The 22,757-nt window shown below is 31.1% G+C and overlaps 1 protein-coding gene across 3 annotated transcripts in view; it reads right to left on the bottom strand.

Moving 5' to 3' along the window:
- Positions 1–10,266: 10,266 nt before the first annotated feature.
- GAPcenA (GTPase activating protein and centrosome-associated) overlaps positions 10,267–22,757 on the bottom strand; it is a 102,627-nt gene continuing 90,136 nt past the window's right edge. For all 3 annotated transcript variants that reach the window (XM_075371928.1, XM_075371930.1, XM_075371931.1), the window contains exons 18-19: positions 15,743–15,925; positions 10,267–13,536 (exon numbers count right to left, since the gene is read on the bottom strand). In XM_075371928.1, coding sequence (XP_075228043.1) covers positions 13,354–13,536; positions 15,743–15,925 — 366 coding nt within the window. In that variant the 3' untranslated portion in view covers positions 10,267–13,353. The remainder of the gene's footprint in view (positions 13,537–15,742; positions 15,926–22,757) is intronic.

The following is a 22,757-nucleotide window of genomic DNA, read 5'->3' as shown; positions in this document are numbered from 1 at the left end:
AAAGACTGTAAAGAAACAAAAAGATCCTGGGACTTATTCAACCAGACCAGTCAGAACATTCCCAAAAATCACATTAAACAACTAATCGGAGACTTCAACACTCAACTAGGCAGAAAAAGAAGATACCACATCATCATCGGAAAATGGCCTACCCAAAAGAGAACAAATGAAAATGGGTAGAAACTGACTGGGCTCCGCAGAAACCAAAACCTTATCTTGAAATTCACATATTTCAAGAGGAAACCTCAACTCAAAACCTGGAAACACTGACTACAATAAAGGAAAATGGTAACTAGATCATGTCTTCATGGACAAACACCACCACAAAGAGAACTACAATGCAAAAGTCCTCCACGAAGTATATCACTATGTATTCAAAATTCACTCCCCAAAGGAAGCAAGCCCCTAAAACTACAAAAAAATAGACTCTACCCAATTAATCATGAATGAAAATGACTAAAAATAACTGAAAAAATAATAACCACTGATACAATCGAAGACCTAGTCAACAACTTTAAATAAATCGCAAAGAATTGGTCCCATAAAACACATCAATGATGAAACAGCAAATGCAACAAAACAGCGGAAAAGAGACATCAAGCATGCCAATCCAAAAATTAGAAAAATCCTTCTGAAATCTAGTAAAACAATGAAAAGAAACCACCTAAATCCTAAAGAAAATAAAAAAAACAACACCATAAAGACACACTGAAATCAACAGAAGAGTACAACAAAATGCAGTTGAAGGACTATTATAAACATTAAAGAACAACTCCAAAAATACTAACCCCCAACTCTGCTAATGAAGGATGAAAACCATAATCTTGCCCATAACAGTAAAGACAATGCAAAAATCCTAGCTAAATATTTTAACAAACTCTTAGATTGTGAAGAACCAAAAAAACTCCTAAACTTCAACACCAGAACCCCAATAACAACACCACCAGAAAACATCAAACCTCCTTCAATAAAACAAGCACTGGGTGTGAGATGAATAATTACAAAGCAGCAGGAGAAGATCAGCTTAACAATACTAAAGAGAAAAAATGCAAGCCTGATTTCAGTAAGTAATGTTAGTTGTGTTGCTGGTTTGACTGATTTATATGTAATTTAAAGAATTAAATTTATGATTATTTATACATAAACAAGTACATTCTTATGTACTTTCATTGAAAATCTATCTCATCATAGATGTAATTGTATACAGATACAACTATAAAGCAATGTGATCAGAAATAAATAATTTATATTATTCACTTCTTTTTTTAATCTACAAAAGTATAACTATAACATTAATGCGTATAATATTTATTGGGCACATAAAATCTTATAAGAGGCATAACATAATTGCTCTTAAATAACAGATGAATTAAAATCCTTTTATTTTCAACATGCTTATCAAATAAAATAAAAATTACCATAAAATTACTTAACACAATAACTGATGTTTTCAATATTTTTAACTTATATTGAATAATCGTAAACTACAGCTGTAAATTAAAAAAAGGTTACAACACAGTTGTAGCACTTTCTCATCACACAGCTTTTTTCTGATGTTCAGATTATATACACATACACACACAACTTGATTTAAAATATTTATCATTTTATTTAAATATAATATAAATTTTTTTATTTAATTCAAAAATTCTAACTAAAGCACATGCACATACCATATTTCATTTGTGCAGGTGTGGTCACTTTGTGCAAAGTGGCCGCTTTAAATATTATTATTTTATCTAATTCTACTGCTCACCTGTGATTGTACAACATGGCAGACTACAACAGCTGTATGTCAGTGCTACACTAGTGCTCCTTGTGGTTTGAGGGAGTATAGTTGATGCAGAATACCCACTGCTGCTAGATCATTTTTTGGGGTGAGGGTGTGATTTTGCAAAAAATATTTTTTTCCAAATATTATTATTTTTTAACAAATCTGTCTAAGAAAAATAAGGCCTTAATTAGGTGAAATATTGAGATAACTTTAATTAAAGAACTTTAATTAATTGAACAACTTTTATTAAAAGGATTAATTTGGTGTACAGCCTTACTCCTTGTCCTTTTAAGTTGAAAATTTAATGTTGTCAATGCCCCTTATATACAAGTAATCTGGTCAAAATTGGACCAGTAGTTCTGAGATATAAGGGATGCAAGACTGAAAACACACACATACACACACACACACATGTGCATACGAACATCCAGCAAATAATTTCTCATATAGTTATCGACAACTAAATGAGAAAACTAATTTTCTCATTTAGTTTTGTTAATGTATGTTATAATCCCTTTGTAATATGAATCATATTGCTGTCATATTATGACAGTGGCATCGACTGACAATTGCAGTCTAGTAAATCTAACACTATATTTCAAAAATTTAATTACAAATACTTTAATAAAAATAATAATAAAATGCAAAAAAAATGTGATGCATAAGAAACAGCTCAAAAAAGAGAATGTGAAAGATTAAAATTTTAACTTATTTATGAAGGATTTATAACTTTTTTTTATCAATATAACCTCTCATATATCACTGTAATACAATGAGGGAAAAGGAGGTTTCACCATGGTAAATAACTTAATACAAGACTATGAAAATACATTCATGTGGTAAAATTCCAATTTATTTAGCAGAAGGATCCTGGATAAGCAGTAAACTATAACTTCCAAACCAAATGGTAAACCTATCAAATCCTCCAAACTAAAACTATAAACCAAATGGTTTTGTAACATGGGAACATCTTCAGAGCTTTTTGGAATTGTGTAAAGTAAGAATATGACTTTAGTATTAAATCCATCATTAATAAACCAGTTTTCTTAGATCATCAAAGTTAAGCAACATCAATTGAAATTTCATTTTATTATTATCTTTTATAATCACATAAGATCATTTTAGTTAGTCCATTATCCAAGTCTCTTTGATGTTCCAATCTTTGTGCCCTTTCTAGTGTTTAAAATGATTGTGTTGTCAGTTTTTTCTTGTGAATGTTTTTGTTCTTGATTTACTTGTTTAAATTTGTCTTAAATATGGTGGCTTCTGGTGTAAGATCAATTTCGTTCAGATCTTCTCTTATTTCTCTGATCCATCTGCATCCTGTCTTGGTGTTTTTCAAGTTGAAATTGTACTGTGCTAGCTGTTTCAAAGTCTTGAATCTTGTATCCTCATGATATGTCCAAAGAATCCTAGTATCCTCTTATGCATGGTATCATTAATGGGTTCTAACTCTTTGTACACAACTTTGTTGTGCAATTCACTACTGCCTGTCTTTCTGATACATTTTATTGATGTAGGTTTTTACAGTTCTTCTTTCAATTTTCTGGAGTCTGTCTGTCTGATTGTTCATTCAGAAGAGTGTTTCTGCTGCGTAAGTGGCTTCTGGTTTTAAAACAGTGTTGCATTGTCTTATTTTTGCATTTTTTAATGTAGGGGTACCAGGTTAATTTTTGAGCTTTAGCTAGTTTGTTTTTCTTATTTGGATTCAGTTTTTTTTTTGGTTTAGGTTGTTTTTTTTTTATTTCTCAGAGGTATTTAAATTGGGTAACTATTTTGATCTTATGTAATTATTTTGACTTTACTTCTTTTAATCATGTTGGTTTTCAGGGCATAATTTCTGTCTTTTAGAATGATATTTAGAGGCAAATTTTATTTGCAATGTTTTGAAGTTCTAAATATCTGTGATTAACTTTGTTGATGTCATTTGCTAGAAGTGCCTAATTTTTGGCGGAACCATGACAGTTTGTTTCGATTTTTACGACTGCGACTATTTTTACTTTTGGGGGAGTTGAATAGTAGTGGTGAGAGCCCATCACCTTGGCACAGTCCTGTTTTGATCTCAAATGGGTTCCGATAGTTTACCTCTGAAATTCACTTTTGACTTGTTTATGAGGATCAGTTTTATCATGTTTATTAATTTGGGATGGGATCTGTGGTGTCTTAGAATTTTAAAAGGGATTCTTTGTGGATGAAGTTACAAGCTTTTTTGAAATCTACAAATGTTATCACCATGTCTCTGTTTCTTTTACTGTTGTAATCCATTATTAGCTTGAGACTCATGATCTGGTTTGGACAGTCCCTCCAGGGTCTGAAACCTTCCTGATATTCTCTTAGTTCTTTCTTGAGTTGTGAACTGATCCTGTTGAGAATCATTCTTGAAAGAATTTTGTATATTGTGTCTAGGAGTGAGATTCCCCTGTAACTGTTAGGGTCTGTTTTGTTGCCTTTTTTGTGTAGCGGATGGATGGGGGCTGTTGTCCAGTGTTCTGGTAGTTCTTCTTTAATCCAGATGTTCATGAAGGGCAATTTTTGCTGATCCTCCTGCATGTTTCCAGATCTCTACAAAAGTCTGATCTTCTCTCACTGCTTTGTAATTCTTCATCTCACCCAGTGCTTGGAAGACTTCTTTTATTGTGGTAGGGTTGGTTGATGTTTTCTGGTGATGTTGAAGTTTAGGAGATATGTTCGTACTTCACAATTTAGGAGTTTGTTGAAATATTTAGCCAAGATTTTGGCATTGTCTTTATTGTTATGGATCAGTTTACCATTTTCATTTTTTATTAGTAGGGTTGAAGGTTCATATTTTTGGACCTGATTTTTTAAGGTTTTGTAGTCGTCTCTTGACTGTGTTTTATTGAATTCTTCTTCTATTGACTTTAGTGTGTTTTTATGGTGTTGTCTTTTTATTCTTAGGATTTAGGTGGTTTATTTTCTTTGTTTTACTATATTTTGGAAGGATGTTTCTAATTATTGGGATTGGTGAAATAGCAATGCTTGGTGTCCTTTCTCCACAGTTTTGTCATATTTACTGTTTCACCATTGATATTTTTTATGAAATTTTATTGTGGTTAAATCTTCTGCGATTTCTTTAAGGTTGTTGACTAGATCTTTTAGATTATCCGTGATATTTATTTTTTCGGTAATTGTCATTATTGATTAATTGGGCAGGATCCATTTATTTTTACAGTTTTAGGGGCTTGGTTTTGTTGCTTTCTTTGGATAGTAAATTTAATTTTAATTTTGATTACATAGTGATCTGAACCTGGGTTAACTTCCCGGAGGACATTTACATTTTAGATCTCCTTGTGGTGGTGTTTGTCCATGAATAGATGGCCTAGTTGCCATTCTCCTTTAGTGTAGCCAGGTTTTGAGGTTTCCTCTTGAAACATATGGATTTTGAGATTAGGTTGTGGTTTCTGCAGAGATCTCTGCCAGTTTTTGTTTGTTTTTTTTGGCAGGCCATTTTTTATGATGTCATGGTATCTTCTTTCTCTGCCTATCTGAGCATGGAAGTCTCTGATTAATTGTTTAACATGGTTTTTAGGGATGTTATTTATAGTCAGATCGAGATGATCTCAGAACCTTTCTGTTTTGGAATTTCATTTTATACACTAGTCAACAAAAAAAAACTTTATTTTCATGTATCTAGAATCGTACATGCATCACCCACATATTTTTTAGGACACATACGATTTATTTACCAATAAATGCATAATCATTATGAAAAATATATTTAAAAAAAAATATTTATGTGTATTCATCTAAAATTTGTTTAAATCAACTAAATTTATTCAAATACACATAAATTGAAATACATTAATACAATTTTAAAATATCAATTTCTATAAGTTTAAAACATTGGAATTGTCTTACCTTTAATTTTTAAAATATATTAACAAACATTTTCGTTTGTACCATGTTTGATCAGTTTCTCTAAACAAAAACCAAAAATAGTCACTCAACATTCTAGGATCCCATCTTCCTTGGTAACGATACATGGTCAGAATATCCTGATTGAAACGCTTTCCTTGCTCGTTGCTAATGAGCCCAATTTTTCTGGAAAAAAGTTTAGGTGAGAGTGTAGGGAATGAATCTTCAATGAAATCCTACACCCTAAACATTTGTAGTTTTCTAACAGCTTATTTTCAAAAAAATCATTTTTTTCATCTTTTCTGTTGCCTAAAAAACTATCGTCTTTGAAGGGCTTCCATGCAGCTAGTTCATATTCGCTAAGTTTATCATCCAAAGTTGAGTACTTAAGCAGTTTCTTGATTTGTGGAACGATAAATATACCATCCTTGAGCTCATCACTCAATTTAGGAATATTTTTTAAATGATTAAATCCTGGTCCATCTTTGTCTAGTGCCTAGTTTTATGTGAAGAGAAATATACAACTTTCTTCAACAACTTCTGTTCACGGTACTTCAGTTTTCTTACCATTTTCTTACAAGTGAATTATATTCATTAAAACTGTACAAGATATTAACATCCGAATCCTGTTTTGCAACATACATTACTTATGCTACTATTTAGAATCTGTCATTGGCATATGACTGTATTATTGAATGTTTTTCGCTCTACACATTGTAATATTTCGACGTACGAGAAAACATACCTGTTATTACAAGACTGCCCAGAAAGGAGTGTAATATTTAGAGTGCATATATGCATGTATGTTTGTTCCACCATAGCAGCTCAACAACTGAACCGATTTTGATGTATGACCTCGTGCTAGAATCCTTATGTTACTGAAAGTGTCATAGGACATATATATATAAATACAATCCTGTTATTATCTATATAATTTACCATTGTCTACAAATTTTAATTGGGCAATTATCTATAACTGCAAGATTCAAGTTCAGTTATAAAATATTGTGCTTCCGATATCTACGAAAAAGAAAAGTACTATTAATGCTTTTAACATTTGTTTTATATTCAGTTTCTTCCATCCTATCTTGGCATATCAATGACAACATCTTTCCTCATTCATTCAAATTCTGAATGATATACAATTACTGATTGTGGCCTTGCCTTCATAATAATTTTGACTTTCTATAAAAACCTGTGTGTTCAAGCCAGTTTTTCTACCTGTATTCTTATTTGTCAGTACCTCAACATTCAATAATTTTGAATAATATTTTTATAACTTGGATGATGAATTATTTGATTAAAGATCATTCAAATAGGTTATGCAAGCTTCTGATAGGAAAAGTTACTTGCTATACCCCTCCATAACTCTTGACTTGGTATATTTGTGCTTGTGAGACTGAGTTTAACAGCAGTAGTGACATTTCAGCCAACCTTCAAGCTGATAATTCTGGCACATATCATTTGAGAATACTCTAAATTAAAGTTGATTAAAGTTATGCTCTTGATTTTATTAGTTCAGATTAAGTACATTATATATATTTTCTTTTATAATTAAAAAAATCTATCAAGGGTTTAATAGTTATGGGAAAGATTTGAGTTTTAATTGTACAAAGTTTCAGAGTTCATATATATTCTTTTCACAATAAAATAAATTATAACAATTTCTCTTCTTTATGAATGAAATATGTTTTTTGGTTTGTCTTGAAGAGGTTGTTGTTAAACTTAGCTGTCTTGTTCTAAAATCTGACAAGAAGCTACCAGACAAACTGTTAAGTGCTATAAGACAAACAAAACAATTGAGTGTAACAAAATATTATTTTTTAATAAACAGAAATTCAATTTTACAACTTTACATGATTAAAAAATAAAAATTCATCTTTGTTACAATTACCCTTCCACATGGATAAGCAGCATATATGGAACTAAATGTTGCCTATGACAATATAAGAAAATAGAAAATTGTATAAATAATAATTTAACTACATAAAAAATTAAAACAGAATAATTTTAACACAAAACGGGAATAAAAATTTAAAAACTTTTTCAGCTTTTATTAGTTTTTTCAGTTCTTATTAAAATTTGACATTTAGAAGTTGGCACAAAATTAAAAACAGACAACTAACCTTTAATTTGGCCCAGACTTCAAAGTAGAATTAAAGTTTTGAAGAAGTATTATTGTTTAGCTGTGAATGAAGTTTTGTAAGTCAGTTTTATTTTTTTTAAATTTTTTATAGAAAATGTTATTTGCAAGAAAGATACAGGCAAAAAACCTGTGTTCTGATAACAATAATGTATGGAATGCTTACCGAGCATGAGCTATGGGTCTTGGAATGAAGCAGTAGGTTTTATTATAGTAAGGGGTTTATAGTAAAAGGTTTTATTATAGATAAGCACAATATTATTTTTGGTTGCGTGGTTTTACTGGTGGAGGGGGGAGACAATTAATTTTCTTTATGTTTTGAGGGAAAAAAGAATGAAAATACTGAAATTGAGGTTTTCTCTATATATTATTTACAAGCCTGTGTATAAAATTTTGTGACTCAATAATCTCAAAAACTACTTTATCAATTTTATTGAAATTTAGATGTGCTGCAGTAGTGCATTTGAAGTTATGCATGTGAAAATTTGGTGAAGATAGATTGACAGTGTCATTTTTGAGTTAAGGTCAAAAACATTTGAGTGGGGCAAGTTAGAAGCATGGTTCGTTACAATGCTACAATACTTTAACAATGTTGCAAAATCTTAGAATATTGACTTTCTTTTATCTGTTGTGTGTGGTATCTGTTAATCGAAGGTTTTTTTGCAAAATTTTAGATTAGAATGAATTTATATTTTCAAAAGGAAACAGAATAAAATAATGAAAAGTTGGTCTTTTTGTGCAGAACTGCACAAGTTTTTTTCATTATTTTTGATATGAAAAAGAATATAAAGAAAATATGAATTGTTGCCAAGACTCTGGATTATGACTAATTATTTTTTGAATTTTTATATAAGGTCTGAATATTATAATGAGCCTGCATATCATTATCCTACATAAATTAGTATTAAGAATGATTCAAAAAATCTTCTAATAGTTTATATGAACAATGTAATTTTTTCTTTTAAAAATTGTTTCACTTAAATGGAAAAACAGAACCATGCTATTATGTTTCTCCAAGATAAGATGTTACAAAAAACTTCAATTTTTTGGACACTTTTGATGTTACAACAGTACTAAATCCAAAATTTTAACATCCTACGTCTAATCGTTTTTGAGTTATGTAAGATACATACATACATAGACATCACACCCGAAACTAGTCAAAATAAATTCCGGGATGGTCAAGTACTTGGTACAAGGAAGTAAAAAGTAATATTGCACAGAAGTAAACATTTTGGAAAAGAATTTCAACTTGTTGATTTCAACTGAGAAATGAAATGTATGTTATTAATATATTATGAAAATTAAAAAGAGCGGTTAATGAATCGCTCATTCCCAGCTATGCCTGCCAAGTTTTTTTTAAAAATCTTTATAAAAGTTTCTTGATGAAAAACTGCCCATAAATTTTTTCTCCAATTTTCTTTTTAATTCATTCATTTTAAGCTCTTTGATAAAATAGTTCCTTTTTACGGAAAAACAATAACCAAAATTATGATTTTTTTCACATTTTATGTAAAAACATGTATTTATAATTTTATGATACATAGTTAAGTAAATAAATAAATAAATAGAAAAACTGACTATTTCTATACTTGTGGAGGACATAATGAAAGTTTAATGCTCAGACTTAGTTTTGTGTTCTTGTTCTTTTCTAAAGATATAAGTAATTAAAATATGAGTAGAAAATCTGAATACAAAACCATGTATAGTAATAAATTTTAATGTTATCGATTTAAATTTTTTTTTATTAAACATAAAAAAAAATGAAAGAAATATTCTTTGTTACCACAGATGATTGGAGTGTAAGGGTGCAAACAATTTTTATAGCGGTTTGAAGGCCTATTGATGTAGAAAATATAGATAATTAACTCCTTTTTTAAAACAATAAATATGTTAAAAAAGAAAAAATATATATATTTTATTGGGGAGGGGTGAATGTTAAATACAAATTTTTGGTAATTTATCTTGAAAAAAAACTTCAGTACATATATGAAATTTTATTTTATTTTGGCTAAAACACCCTTTCCTTTCCTAAATTTTACAAAAATTTAATACGTTCTTTTCCCCAAAGGTAGTACCTATTAACAGAATTTTAAGACGATCAGTCAATGGGATCCATAGTTATAAGACCAAACAAAGGCAACATACATATGTAGTACGTACATACGCACAAATATCCATCTAACAAAAATAGATTTTTTGGACTTGGAAGCATTAAAATAAAAATCTTTTTTAATAGCTTATTTACAATTTAATTAAATCTATTTTTCTGTTTAACAATTTAATTAAATCTATTTTTCTGTTTAAAACATTTTTTTTATATCTTAGGGGACTAAACTTAAAAAAAACAAAAAATATTTTTAGATTTTTTTACCAATCGATAACACACTTTCCTGTTATAGCTATTGCTATAGCAGCATATAGTGCTATAACCCAGAAAGTAAAAGTAAATCAAAAAAATAAAATAAAACAACACTTGATCAATTAAATTAATTTTATTATTACTATCTTACATTATAATTTTACATAATTTATAGTATCCATAGCAAAAAATAATTATAATATTAAAATAATACACTGTACTATACAATTAACTAATTTATAACTTACTATAAATATGGTATTATTAAAGAAAGGAGAAAGCAAGGCAAGGTGTGACTCATATTTTCAAACTAGTATAAGTAACATTTATAATGGAATTAAGACTAACAGATTTTACACAAATACAATCTAAAAACAATTATTTTTAATTTTACACAATTATATTAATTATACTAAACTGATATTAATAAAATTATTAAATAAGTAATGCATACAGATAAAAACATAAATAAAAAATAATACAAAAAAGGATACAATACAGTAATATAACAGAAATAATGAAAAACAGATTTTGACCAAAAGTTTATCTTTTCTGAATGAAATTTTTGTTATTTAAAATCTTAGTTTTTACAGATCCCAAGCATATGGTTGGTTATGTGGGACCCAGCTACTATACATAGAAACCCCTATCCAAAAAAAAATAAATAATTGAAGAAGAAAGAATAAAAATAATTAATAGTGTTGAAGTATTAATCGCAAAACAGATATGTTCTTTGGGATTGTTATAAAAAAAATTAGTGAAAGATACAGGATTCCCAGTTTGGGTTTTGGTGTTGCAAAGAGAAAATGGAAGAGTAAATGCTGGGTACTGAAATAAGTATGTGCTGAAGTACAATTTTCCACAACAACAAATTGTAACAATGAAAAAAAATAAAACCAAATAAGTTTTTGGCTTATATTTGGTCTATTATTCTTTTTGGATACAAATTGCATATTCAAAAAAATCCTAATCATTTTTTCAGCAGTTTACATATTATTTAAGTATCATTAGTGCTGATTTAGCTCCTGTTCTATTAAAAAAAAAATAAGCTGTTTTTTTTAATTAAAAACTAATTTTTAATTCTTTATAAAATATCTAAAATAAGTAAGAATTGTGTTGTAACTGTTATTTTACTAATTAGTTATTTAAACCTTTTCAATAAAAATCTAGTGATAATGGTTTAGAAATAAATGATAATGGTAGTGATAATTAATAGTTTGCATATGAGGTAGAAATAAAAGGCTTTCATTGAGAGTAATTACAGAAAAAATTGTTGATCTGAACAATTTTTTTTTTTTTTTTGTAACAATCATAATATAAAACAGAACAGTTCAGCAAAATGAAACAAGAAAAGGCATTACTGCATACTATCTCTTTCTAGTTTTATATGTGAATATACAAAAATTACTTTATGAGTCACATAATTTAACTTCTTAACTGTAATAAATGATTTTGATCATGAATCAAATTATTTAAAAAAAAAAAAATTAATTAAAGAAAATAAATAAAAATAATAACGGGTAAAAATTCAATGACAATCATTGAGTATTCAGTATTTCTTGGTATTTCTAGATATAATTACTAAATTACTTAAATAGCTGCCTAAAAACAATAAATATTTTATAATAAAAAAATACAATACTAAATAACAAGATTAATATTATATTATTATTAAGAAAAACTTATTACATCAACACATTTTTTTAAATGGATTTTCATAAATTTTATTTTTTTTACTTTATTATAAATGAACAATCAACAATTAAACAAATCAAAATTATGATTTAAAATTTTAAAACAAAAATATAATAAAAGATATAAAAGCATAACAAAAATATATTAAACGTGTAATAATTAATTATACATGAACTATTCAAGCAGATTTTTATTACTCATAATTTTACATCTATTTTATTTTATACATAAAAAAGATTGTTTCTTCCACAATTCTTTTACAGGGGCAAGAAATAAAGCATAGATTTTTCCAGACATATATGAAAGAGAAGATATTATTTTGACAGGACAGGAAAATTTAATCTTTTTAAAAATAAATGAAACATTTTTAGGTCTAAGCCAAGAAGAAAATTCTACACCTCTTTAATTATTTTCCATACAAAACCATTTTTATCCATTCAGCATTTATACATGAGTTACTAGTCATATTCCTCTAATTTTCAGTTTTATATACATTCATACTGAATGTACAACGCCTTTTATTGCCAGAGTTTACTTGGATTAAATTAATCTGAGGTTTAATTTGATGTAGGTTGCTCCTATTGAAGTATGGTATATCACATGACATAACTTAAAAAAAATTGATAATTTCCAAAATAATTACTGTAAATTAATATAAAAATATCTAAATATGCTGTAAATATCAATTTATACATAAAAAAATTATTGTATTTTTAGAGTATGGAATTTTTTACAGGCTTGTTATCTAATGCAATATATTTCAATATATTTAATTTTATAATTTCAACATACATACATATATTTTGGAATATCCCACCATACTGGATAGAAAGTTGTTTTTTAATATGTTTAAAAATAACTTTAACTTATATTAAGCTAGAAATCCACTTAAAAATTTTCTAACTGCTCTTCATATTTTCCACAAGCAAAGTGGAACATAGACTGGCTAGTGAGTGAACCTGCTAAGAGTACAGCTGTTAATGAGGTAGGTTAATCATGTACTTTCATAGCAATGACTAAGATTTTGAGATTATACTGACCACACTTCAGTCAGATTTTTATTGCATCATGAGAAAATTATCAGTAAAAGTTACTTCATTATACTTAACAGTTAAGAAGTCAATAATAATGTTAAAGAATACAGATGAATAATAGAATGGTGTACTGACTACTGTTAAATACAAAATATCTTTGTAACATAAACATAATATTAATGCATACACACTCATACACACGTAAATGTTTAAAACCATTTCAAAAATTAAAATGATTTTAAATAATGTCATTTTATCTCACTTATTTTAACATAAAATTACACTGTCATGTTAGTATATTGGTAATATGTATAAATGTGTATGAATATATATATATATAGACAATATAACTACATAATTAATCAAAAGCTGTTTGGTCATAAACTAAAGAATAATAACAACAACAAATAATATTACAATCATATTTATACAATAAATAATAAAAGTCTCAATTTTATACTCATTTTTATTATTAGAAAGCAGTCTCATCACGGCTAAGAGTATCAGCTGGTGCAGAATCTCGCCTTTGATTCTGTGTAGCTTTATTAGCTGTTACTTCTTTAATTGAAGTTAATGTTTTATGTAACCATGGTGGCCATGAATTACGAGCAGTCTGTAATTCAGTTAATGCAGATGACAGCTGATGCGTTAAATCCTACAATAAAATAAATAGTAAAAATAACATAAAAACAATAGAAATTAAATTATAAACACTGAGATGAGATTTGAGTTAATAATTAAAACAAGTTACACACATCTTATTATAGGAAGGATTTACTTCCATCTTACTACCTCTCTTGCTATTCATACAGTTTAAACTTTTTGATTAAAATAACAAAACTGATGAACTGTTAAATTAAATTTAAGAAAGGAAATATAAAATAGTACTTCAATAAACTTTAAATAAATTAAAAACAACATAAAACCCTTTGTAAAAAAAATATTTTTTTTAAATTTTTACTTTTAGAAGCCAGAGCTATAATTTTATTATTAAAAAATAAAAACTACATGAGATTTTCAAACAAGATTTTATTTTTGAATAATTTTATAAATGAATAATTTTTATTCATATTAATGCAAGGAACATAATAAAATTAACAATAGTTTTTCTCATTTTTCCTCATAACCAATCAATTGTGGATTGAAGATATGAAGCAACATTTTTTACGCTTTCAACATTTCTTCATCGAACAATTATTTAAATTATAAGACTTCTAAATAATATTTTCCAATACCTTATCTAGCACCTCCACCTTCCATCTATTCTTTCGGTTATTTTTTTACCATTCTAATTCTCTTAGATATGCTCCTTTCCTCCGATCTAATTAAATAATTAAACTATTTCAATCTATTCTGTTTTATCCTTTCCTGTATTCTACAAATACCAGGTCTTTCTCTTATAATGTTACTGTACACTTTCTTGTTTTCTAAGATTTTTACTTGCTTTCTTTAACTCACAATGGTTTTTTTCATGTTGTCCTCAAATCTCACATCCATGATTGATGAAATTTTGCACAATTACAAAGGTTGGGTGGCAATACAATACTCCACCATTACTTTTGCAAACAACCCCCCATATGGAGGTAAACTGAAGGTGGAATTAACAGTGTGGATGTAAAAAATTGCAAAATATGCAAAACAGCTATGTGGGGTTTCAATATATGATGTTATCTTTTGAAATCCAAATTAACCTCATGCAATGTATGATAATAATTTGATTAAAGCATGACTAAAAAGTATAAAGCAAGTTTTTAAAAATTTTTCAAAATTTTTGTAATATTATTTTTAGAAATCTCGATTTGCATATTTGTATTTTAGTTTCTTCTGCACAATTTCTGATCCAATTCTTTGACCTGTTCAACACTAAGGATCATATAATAAAGAAATTCTTTGAATTTAATAAATATCTTTTTAATCACCTCACATGTTGATAAAATCTTCTACCTACTTAAAAACACTGATCTTAATTTTTTCTTCACCCTTCCAATATTTCACTATCCAAGTATTTATATGTTCTCACGACATTTAAATTTTCATGATGGATCTTTATAATGCTTCTCCTGCCCTTTTATTTTTTATCATTGCAATTTACTTATTTTTTTCTGCACTTATTTTGTACCTCTCTTTTGTCTTCTCCTATAATAATCAACAACTAGCCATGCTCTTATTCTGTCAGATTACAATTCCTGATATAATAAAAAAAAATCTTCAATGAAAATAATGTAAGATAACAACATTAGTACATAACACCTGCTGCAGACTTAAGCAGAATACACATACCACAGAAATCATCAAAGCAGAGTTTACGACATTTGTGCTGGAAGCAACAGATGCTAAGATGCTAGTCACACGTATAATTTTCTCCAAATTAATTTATCGTAAAAGAAAGTTTGATATCACATGCATTTCCTTAGAATTGACTGTTGTGCTGCTAAGGATAATGCTACTGTTTCAAATTAATGGAAACAATATAATTTCATTAAGTGGCATGCTATTCTATTATAGTGGGATTCTTATTATTTGTCGGATCGATTGCTATGACATTTACCTAGTCAACTTTTATGACTGGTCATGAGAACTAGTTTATTAAATATGGATTTAATATAATTAAAACAGATTAAAGAAAAGACAGATTAAAAACTGCTCTAAACATATGCAATCTTATATTTATTATGAATAAATATTTAGTGCAGTATCTTAAGAAAAACAACAGTAGCATTTTATAATCTTGTTTGTAAAGTTAGATAAATATCATTATACAATAAGAAAGGAACTTTACAGTCTGCAAAAGATAAAAAATTGGTAAGAACATATGAGTAAATAATAATGTTACAAAGAAAAGCTCAGGTATAATAACATACCTGATTCTGACACTCAGCTTCAACTTGAGCCAATTTCGCCTGTGCCAGTTCTAATTCAAGTTCTTTGATTCGCTCTTGACACTGAGTCTGCCGATTATCTTTTCCTTCTGTATTTTCATTGCTGTCGTTGTTTATATTCTCTGTTGCCAATGAACAACATTTTTCACAACTTGATATTCTTACCTGAAAATACAATTTCACATATTATTTGGTGAAAAAGACTCATGAAATAAGGGCATTAATAGTTACTAAATATTAATGGATATTGGGAATTTGTAGCTCCAGAGAAATTGAACGCACTGAAGTGATTCAATGGCAGAAACTATGCACTTTTTACATTTTTTTAACTTAACATAACTCTATAGACATTCTATATACATTCTGCATTATGGTTCTGCAGAAATTACAACATTAAATCATCTGCCAAGCTATTATGATGTTTAAGCCAGAGTTGAGAAGAGTAACTCCATCTCTAGTCATCCAACTGTTTAGGAATTATATATTCAAAGTGTCTTTTATAGAAATGCTAAGATGAACCAGTGCCAATTACATGAGTCATTCTTCTCTTTCAAAATCATCAATTTCAGGAAAATGCTTCATTTTCCTGAAATTGATGATGGCTTGTCTTCCTATCTAGCAAACCCCAATTGTACTAGTGCAGATACCAAGAGGAGATTATTGCCTCATCTCGAATTCTTCTGAGCGGGATTCACAGCTCTCATCAAGGGTTTTGAAAATGTGCCTAAAAACCTAAGGAAGTAACTGTAGTCCATAAATCGGCCCGGCTCCAATGCAGCTGCAAAGATATGCTGAGGTGGTTAGGGGCGGACGTGAAACCAGCCAGTCCAAAAAAACCTGAGGCTGTATTTGTCAGCGGGGCGGAGGGCTTGACTGCCTAGCAGTCAGCTGAAGAAAGGCCTCCAGGTTGCCCTTTGGGATGACCGGAAGTCTTAAAATCAGGAACATTAAAGAGACCAGCAAGGGCTTAATTGTGGTAGTGGATGATATAGAGACCATTCAAGCAATTAGAATTTCCACAGCAGTTAAACGAGTGAATGTGAAAATAGACCTGAAGGAAACACATAGGCCCTGCATTATAGTCTACGATATTGACCATAACCTTACTGATGAAGATGTCTTGTCCTTCATTAGGGAACAGAACACACAGATTTGGATGAAGCTGCCTTCTGGCGGAACTGCAGGTTGGTTTATAAAACAAGTAGGCATGATACCCAGAAATATCACGAGTCTTTGAGGTAAGTTCTGGTCTCTTTCAAAAATTTATGTCTGCAGGCAGACTATTTATCAATTTAGCGTCCTGCCAACTAAAAGAGTATGTGGATGCCCAAAGATGTTTCAAGTGCTGCAGATATGGTCATAGGAAAAAATTTTGTAAGTTTGCCTTAGTGTGTGTCCATTGTGGCGAGAAGGGCCACAAACGTCACAATTGTTCGCATAGGTCCGATGATCCGGCCTGTGCTAACTGTAAGAGTTTGCACGAGAATCATGGGCACCCAGTTGTTAGTAAGGAGTGTGGCTGTTACATAAGAGCCATTGCGCTGCATTTTTATTCCTTAGGTGGTTAGGTTTGGTCAACTAAATGCCCAAGGTGCTTAAGTAGTCCAGGTGGAATTAGGTGACATTGTAGAGAGACGAAGCCTCAATGTTGTCCTTCTATAGCACCAATATGTCATTAGGAATGATCTGCCAGGCTTTCACAGCTGGAAAAGTTTCTGTGTCATACATACCTGTATGTCTGCTATTCTGTGCAGGAAGTCGCTTGATAGTGTCTTTATACAGCAGGTTTCTGACGCATCATATTGTGGTCAGACTTGCCATTCGTGGTCAGAACCTTACAGTTGTTAGTTCATATTTCCAATAGAGGAATCCCACTGAGGAACACCTAGTAAGATGAGATAGGATCCTTTGTATTGTGGGTAATGGTCCAATCCTTATTGGTGCTGATGTTAATGTGAAGTCGCTTTTCCGCACAGTGGGATCATTGATAATGGCGGTGGCTTAATTGACAGTTTCATCGCACAGCACAATTTAGAGGACATCACCATTGGTAGGAATATCCCTGGCAGTGTCCATGACTAATCTGTGATCAACGACTGTTCTAGCAACCATCAGTTGTTACTTTTTGAAATAGTGGATGAGCTGAGCGATGACCATGAAGGACACTTTCCTGTTTACCAGGGCCGCTTCCTGCATAGGAAGGCGGACGGACTGGCCGAAATTCTCTTCTTTGTTGAAGTGCAGACTGGTGATTTTTTCTCGAGACCTTGACAGCCTGCCATTAGATGTCCTGGCAAAAAATCTCACTTCTGCAGTGGTGGCGGCGGCTGAAGCCACCATTCCTAGAGGCACTGGCCAGGAACGTATATCTGGTTGGTGGTCTCGGAATCTGACAGCAATGAAGCGGTCTGTGAATCAACTCAGAAGGGCTGTGCAATAAGAGGGTGATCCCGATTTGCATGCGGCCCTAACTGCAGATTTCCGCACAAGGAGGGCTAGGTACTTTCATAGCATTAGGTCCTCCAAGCTTAATTCCTGGCGCTCCTTCGTTCAGCAGCAAAGGAATAGAGAAACCTACAGGAAAGATGTCCTCTTGTCAGCTTTTGTCAACCTGTAAGGGTGTGCTAATTGATAAGGACTGTGTCCTTAATATTTTGCTGAATGATTGGCTCCCAGATTCCCAGATGACACTATGGTGGGTGAGGTTTCATACCACCGGCGTGTCACACAGGAGGTCAGCATTTTCGAGACCGACTTACAATCTTCTGAGAACAATGAGGCGGAGGTGCGCCAGATGATCTGTAGTATGGCATGGCACAAGGCCCCCGGATATGATTGTATCACAGTGGAGCTCCTCGTCCGAGCACTTCCAATAGTCCTTGGTCCCCTAACTACAATATATAATAGATAGCTCTTCACCGACCACTTTCCGGCGTGTTGGAAGTGTGGAGACTTGGTGTTGTTGTTCAAAGATCCTACTGTTAGTTCTTCTTACCGTCCACTAACGCTCTTACCTGTGATTGTCAAGGTTTTTGAGAAGCTCCTACATTTGCGTATTAATGTTAGATTGGCCACTGATTATTTGCTAATGGACAACCAGTATGGTTTCCGACCAGGCAAGAGCAGTGAAGATGCCATACTAAAGGTGATGGATATAGCTTCCTGTAAATATGTATTAGGAATTAAGTTAATAAGTGTAGCACTGATTTAACTTTAAACGCCTTCATTTTCTGAGACATTCACAGTCATGAACAGTGCTGTCAAATTTGGACTAGGCATGGGGTTCATGCTTCCGTGGTTTTTGGTCAGTTAGTTTGAGGGAATCATGTTAAGTTGGATGTGAAGATGTCCATTTGAGGCCTACATAAGGCGAAATTTGATTTATATCTTACTGATGCAAATGTCTGCCGAGGCATTTACATCGGTGGCATCCTAGTTGAGGCCTGGCTGATGATTGTGAGATGTAATCAGTTAGATGGTCTAAAGACGAACTCTGGTAAAGCCCCTCAGGGCTTGGAGCAGAGGGGGTGGTGTGGCGACCAGTAACATCACATGGTGGATGTCTTCCCCCAGGGGGTTGGGATGTCCGACAACAGTATATGCACATTCCCAACATTTATGCCCATCTCTGATGCAATTTTAGCGAAGGTCATCTTCCACAAGGTCAAACAGCCTGAATGTTGTCATCACTAATCTACAGACCACATTCGTGACTTTTGTTCTCCACTGCATCACAGCCACTTCAAAATTTTTTTTTTGGTCCAATCAAACAATTGAGATTTTGATGGGATAGAATATCCAAACTGTCTGAAGTAGAGTCAAAATTTCATAGGACTTAACACTTTTGTTTGTGAGAAATCAGATTATAATTCGTTACGCAACAGATGATGGTACATCCTGCTCCTGATGTAGCAATGTAACCTTCAGGTGTGGCTGGCCGATTGCTCCCCCTTCACACATATACAACTAACTACCACTCGCAGTGCCCAACCACGTTCACTGCTCTTTGTCAGTCCAAGTTTAAAATTCCAGTTTATATTTGAATGACCCTAGTACACAAGTATGCTGTGTATAAGAGAATTCAATAAAATTAAAAATAAATTAAAACTGAAAAGAATCAAGTATAAACTATGTGGATAGATTTTAACTAGATAGATCTATCCAGTTAAAATGATCAAATCAAAATTTATAAACAGACTGAAGAAACAGTGTGAATATATTTATTTAACTTAAGTTATTTATATTATTCTTATTTTGCTTTTTTTTTTTAACCTCCCAGGACCTTTCATCTGGAGGTCCCAGGTTCGAATCCCAGTCAGGTATGGTATTTTCACATGCTACAAAAACTGTCATTCATTTCACCTTCTGAAGCAATACCTAATGGTGATCCTGAAGATAAAAAAGCCTCATTGAGGATTATATGAGCTTGATCTTGATACAGAAATTTATGATGAAAGATACAGTAGATTAGGAAAAAATAGGGTATGCTAAAAAAATGTAATTCTACAATTTAATGCATTATAAAAATATGACTGAATTAGAGAATTGAAAAACTGTCATTCAACTTGCATTTTTAATATGATTAAAGAGCTTTGCTAAATGGTTACTGAAATAAATTGAAACACAAGATTACGCTCAAAAATTGTTTATAAGAAATTAACTTAAAATTGAAAAATTATCATTATATTTCATTTTCATCATATATTTTATATAAAATTTTCATTATATATTTCTCATATTACAATGAGAAAAATATATGGACTTATACATTTTCTGTAAAAAACAAAAAAAACAATAGTGTTAATAGATATTGACTATCCAGAACTACTCACTAATAAAAAATAATAGCTCTTACAACAATTACAATAAGAATCTATGTTCTATAAATTAACTAATTTCTAAAGAACAAATCAGTAATAGTTTATATTTTGACTGGAATAGTAAGAACACATTTCAATAATCAACAATTGAATGACAGGCTCTCCAATAACTATGAGGACCATTCATAAAATAAAGAATGTTTACATGCAATTAACTTCCTATAAATAATACAGCCATTTCCTTATTGTAGTAACTACAACAGAAAGAATAAAGTTAATATAATATTACTGTTTATACGTGTCTACGTGCATAAAAAAAAGATATCCCCAAAAGTGAAACTTAAAGTGATCTCAGCTTTTTTATTATGAAAGTTCACTAGTAAAAATTAAAGGAAAATAACAGCAGTAAGTAATAATGAGGTTTTAAAGAGGTCCAGTTTCAGGAAAAAGTGTCTTATGTTTAATAAATGAAGATCGTGTGCTCTAGTTGAAAATCATCCTGCTTCTATTGACTGAAAAACTGAAAACAAAAATAAACAATTAAATTTTTTAAGTATAGAAGATTCATTATTGATGGATTATATCTCATTTTTAAGATTTCAAGTTTCTCCAATATGAAATTGTTGTTGAATATCTTTGGTATAGAGAAATTTGTGTGCTAGATGCATCAATCAACTAACTATTGTCTGAATTAGACAAGAAAAAGTAAATTAGGATGGTCTTAGTGATATATGTATAAATTTTTTTTTCAAGTAAGATGTATGGGTGGAAAACAATAAAAAATCAAGTTTATCAAAAACTAATGTAAATATTTTACTGTTAAATAGTGTAGCAGTAATAAATTCTTTTATTACTGTGTAGCAGTAATAAAAGAATTGTATGGAATGCTAGATTTAAAAGAGTAAAATGCAGTTAACATTAGTCATTGATAGGCAGGCTAGATATGATGGGTAATGTCATAAATGGAGCCTGACCTGTAGGGGAAGACACCTGTCATGTAATAATGGTTATGGTTGCCACACCTCTGTTCCCAGCCTCCTCTGTTCCTAGCCCTGATGGGCCTTACTGGAGGTCATCTTTAAAACCTTGGCTGATCTTGCCTCAGTCAAGATGCCATCGATGCGAATGGCACATTTGACATTCCCATCGGTGTATTACTAACTAAAGAACATGTTGAAAACAAAACACATCTTGTCAAAGTCTTGAACAAGACTGATCTAACAACTGAAGGAACTGACCTACTCCTACTCGATGTTGGGTATATAAGTTGAGTTCAACAAGCAACTTCATTGAACTAAATAAAAACAAAAATAACAAAACAAAACATAAAACAAAAACATTAACAAATCAGAAAAACATAAACAAAAAGCAACAGAAACTTAGATCCTAAAACAAATCTAAACCACAGAATAAGCCCTAGACTCCTTTTGCAATCCTCTCCTGTGGCAAGTAGACAAAGTTTTCCACAATTGCTCATTCAGCCTGGTTCCTCTAATTTGCACAGAGATCCAACGTCGATTTGGTAATATCAAGCCCACAAATAGACTCTGTGCGCATTAACTCATACTTTGCAATCCTATAGCACATGGAAAGCATCATCCAATTGTCCACGCTATGAACACAAACCAGAATTTGCCAGACTGAATCACTGCAATGTGTCCCTGAAGGCACCATGCCCAGACAGAAATTTCATCATATACTTGTTTGGGTTTACCCAACAGACAACATCTGGAAAGAGACTGTGCTTATAATGGCCAGCCTCTGTCTCATCCCATCTGGCCTGCCATAAAGCATTGGCACGTCGCTCTACCTCCTGAACTTTCTCTGAAGTCAGCTCTCCTGACCACTTAGCAACATAACACTATTGTCTCTCAGATGCAATCAAGTCTATCGGTTTCACACTTTCAATCATCAAGATCACCTCCTGTGAAATCATACGGTAGCCTCCCCTTATTGTTAAAAGTATAAGGCGCTGAGCTCGTAACAGTATATCCTGACAGCTTTTGAATTTTGGCCTGTCTGTCCAAACAGGCACCGCATATAACATAATTGCCTCACAAACACCCTTATACAGGATACTCATAATCTTAAAATTAAGATCCCAATCAGGATAAACCACATGCCCAATACGAAAGAAGGCACTAGGCCTTCTCCATGACGTATTGAAGGTGCTTTTA

This window comes from Lycorma delicatula, chromosome 7 (assembly GCF_047948215.1).
Source record: "Lycorma delicatula isolate Av1 chromosome 7, ASM4794821v1, whole genome shotgun sequence".
NCBI lineage: Eukaryota > Metazoa > Arthropoda > Insecta > Hemiptera > Fulgoridae > Lycorma > Lycorma delicatula.
Note: the sequence above shows the minus strand (reverse complement) of the source record. Positions and strands in the feature narration are given on the sequence as shown.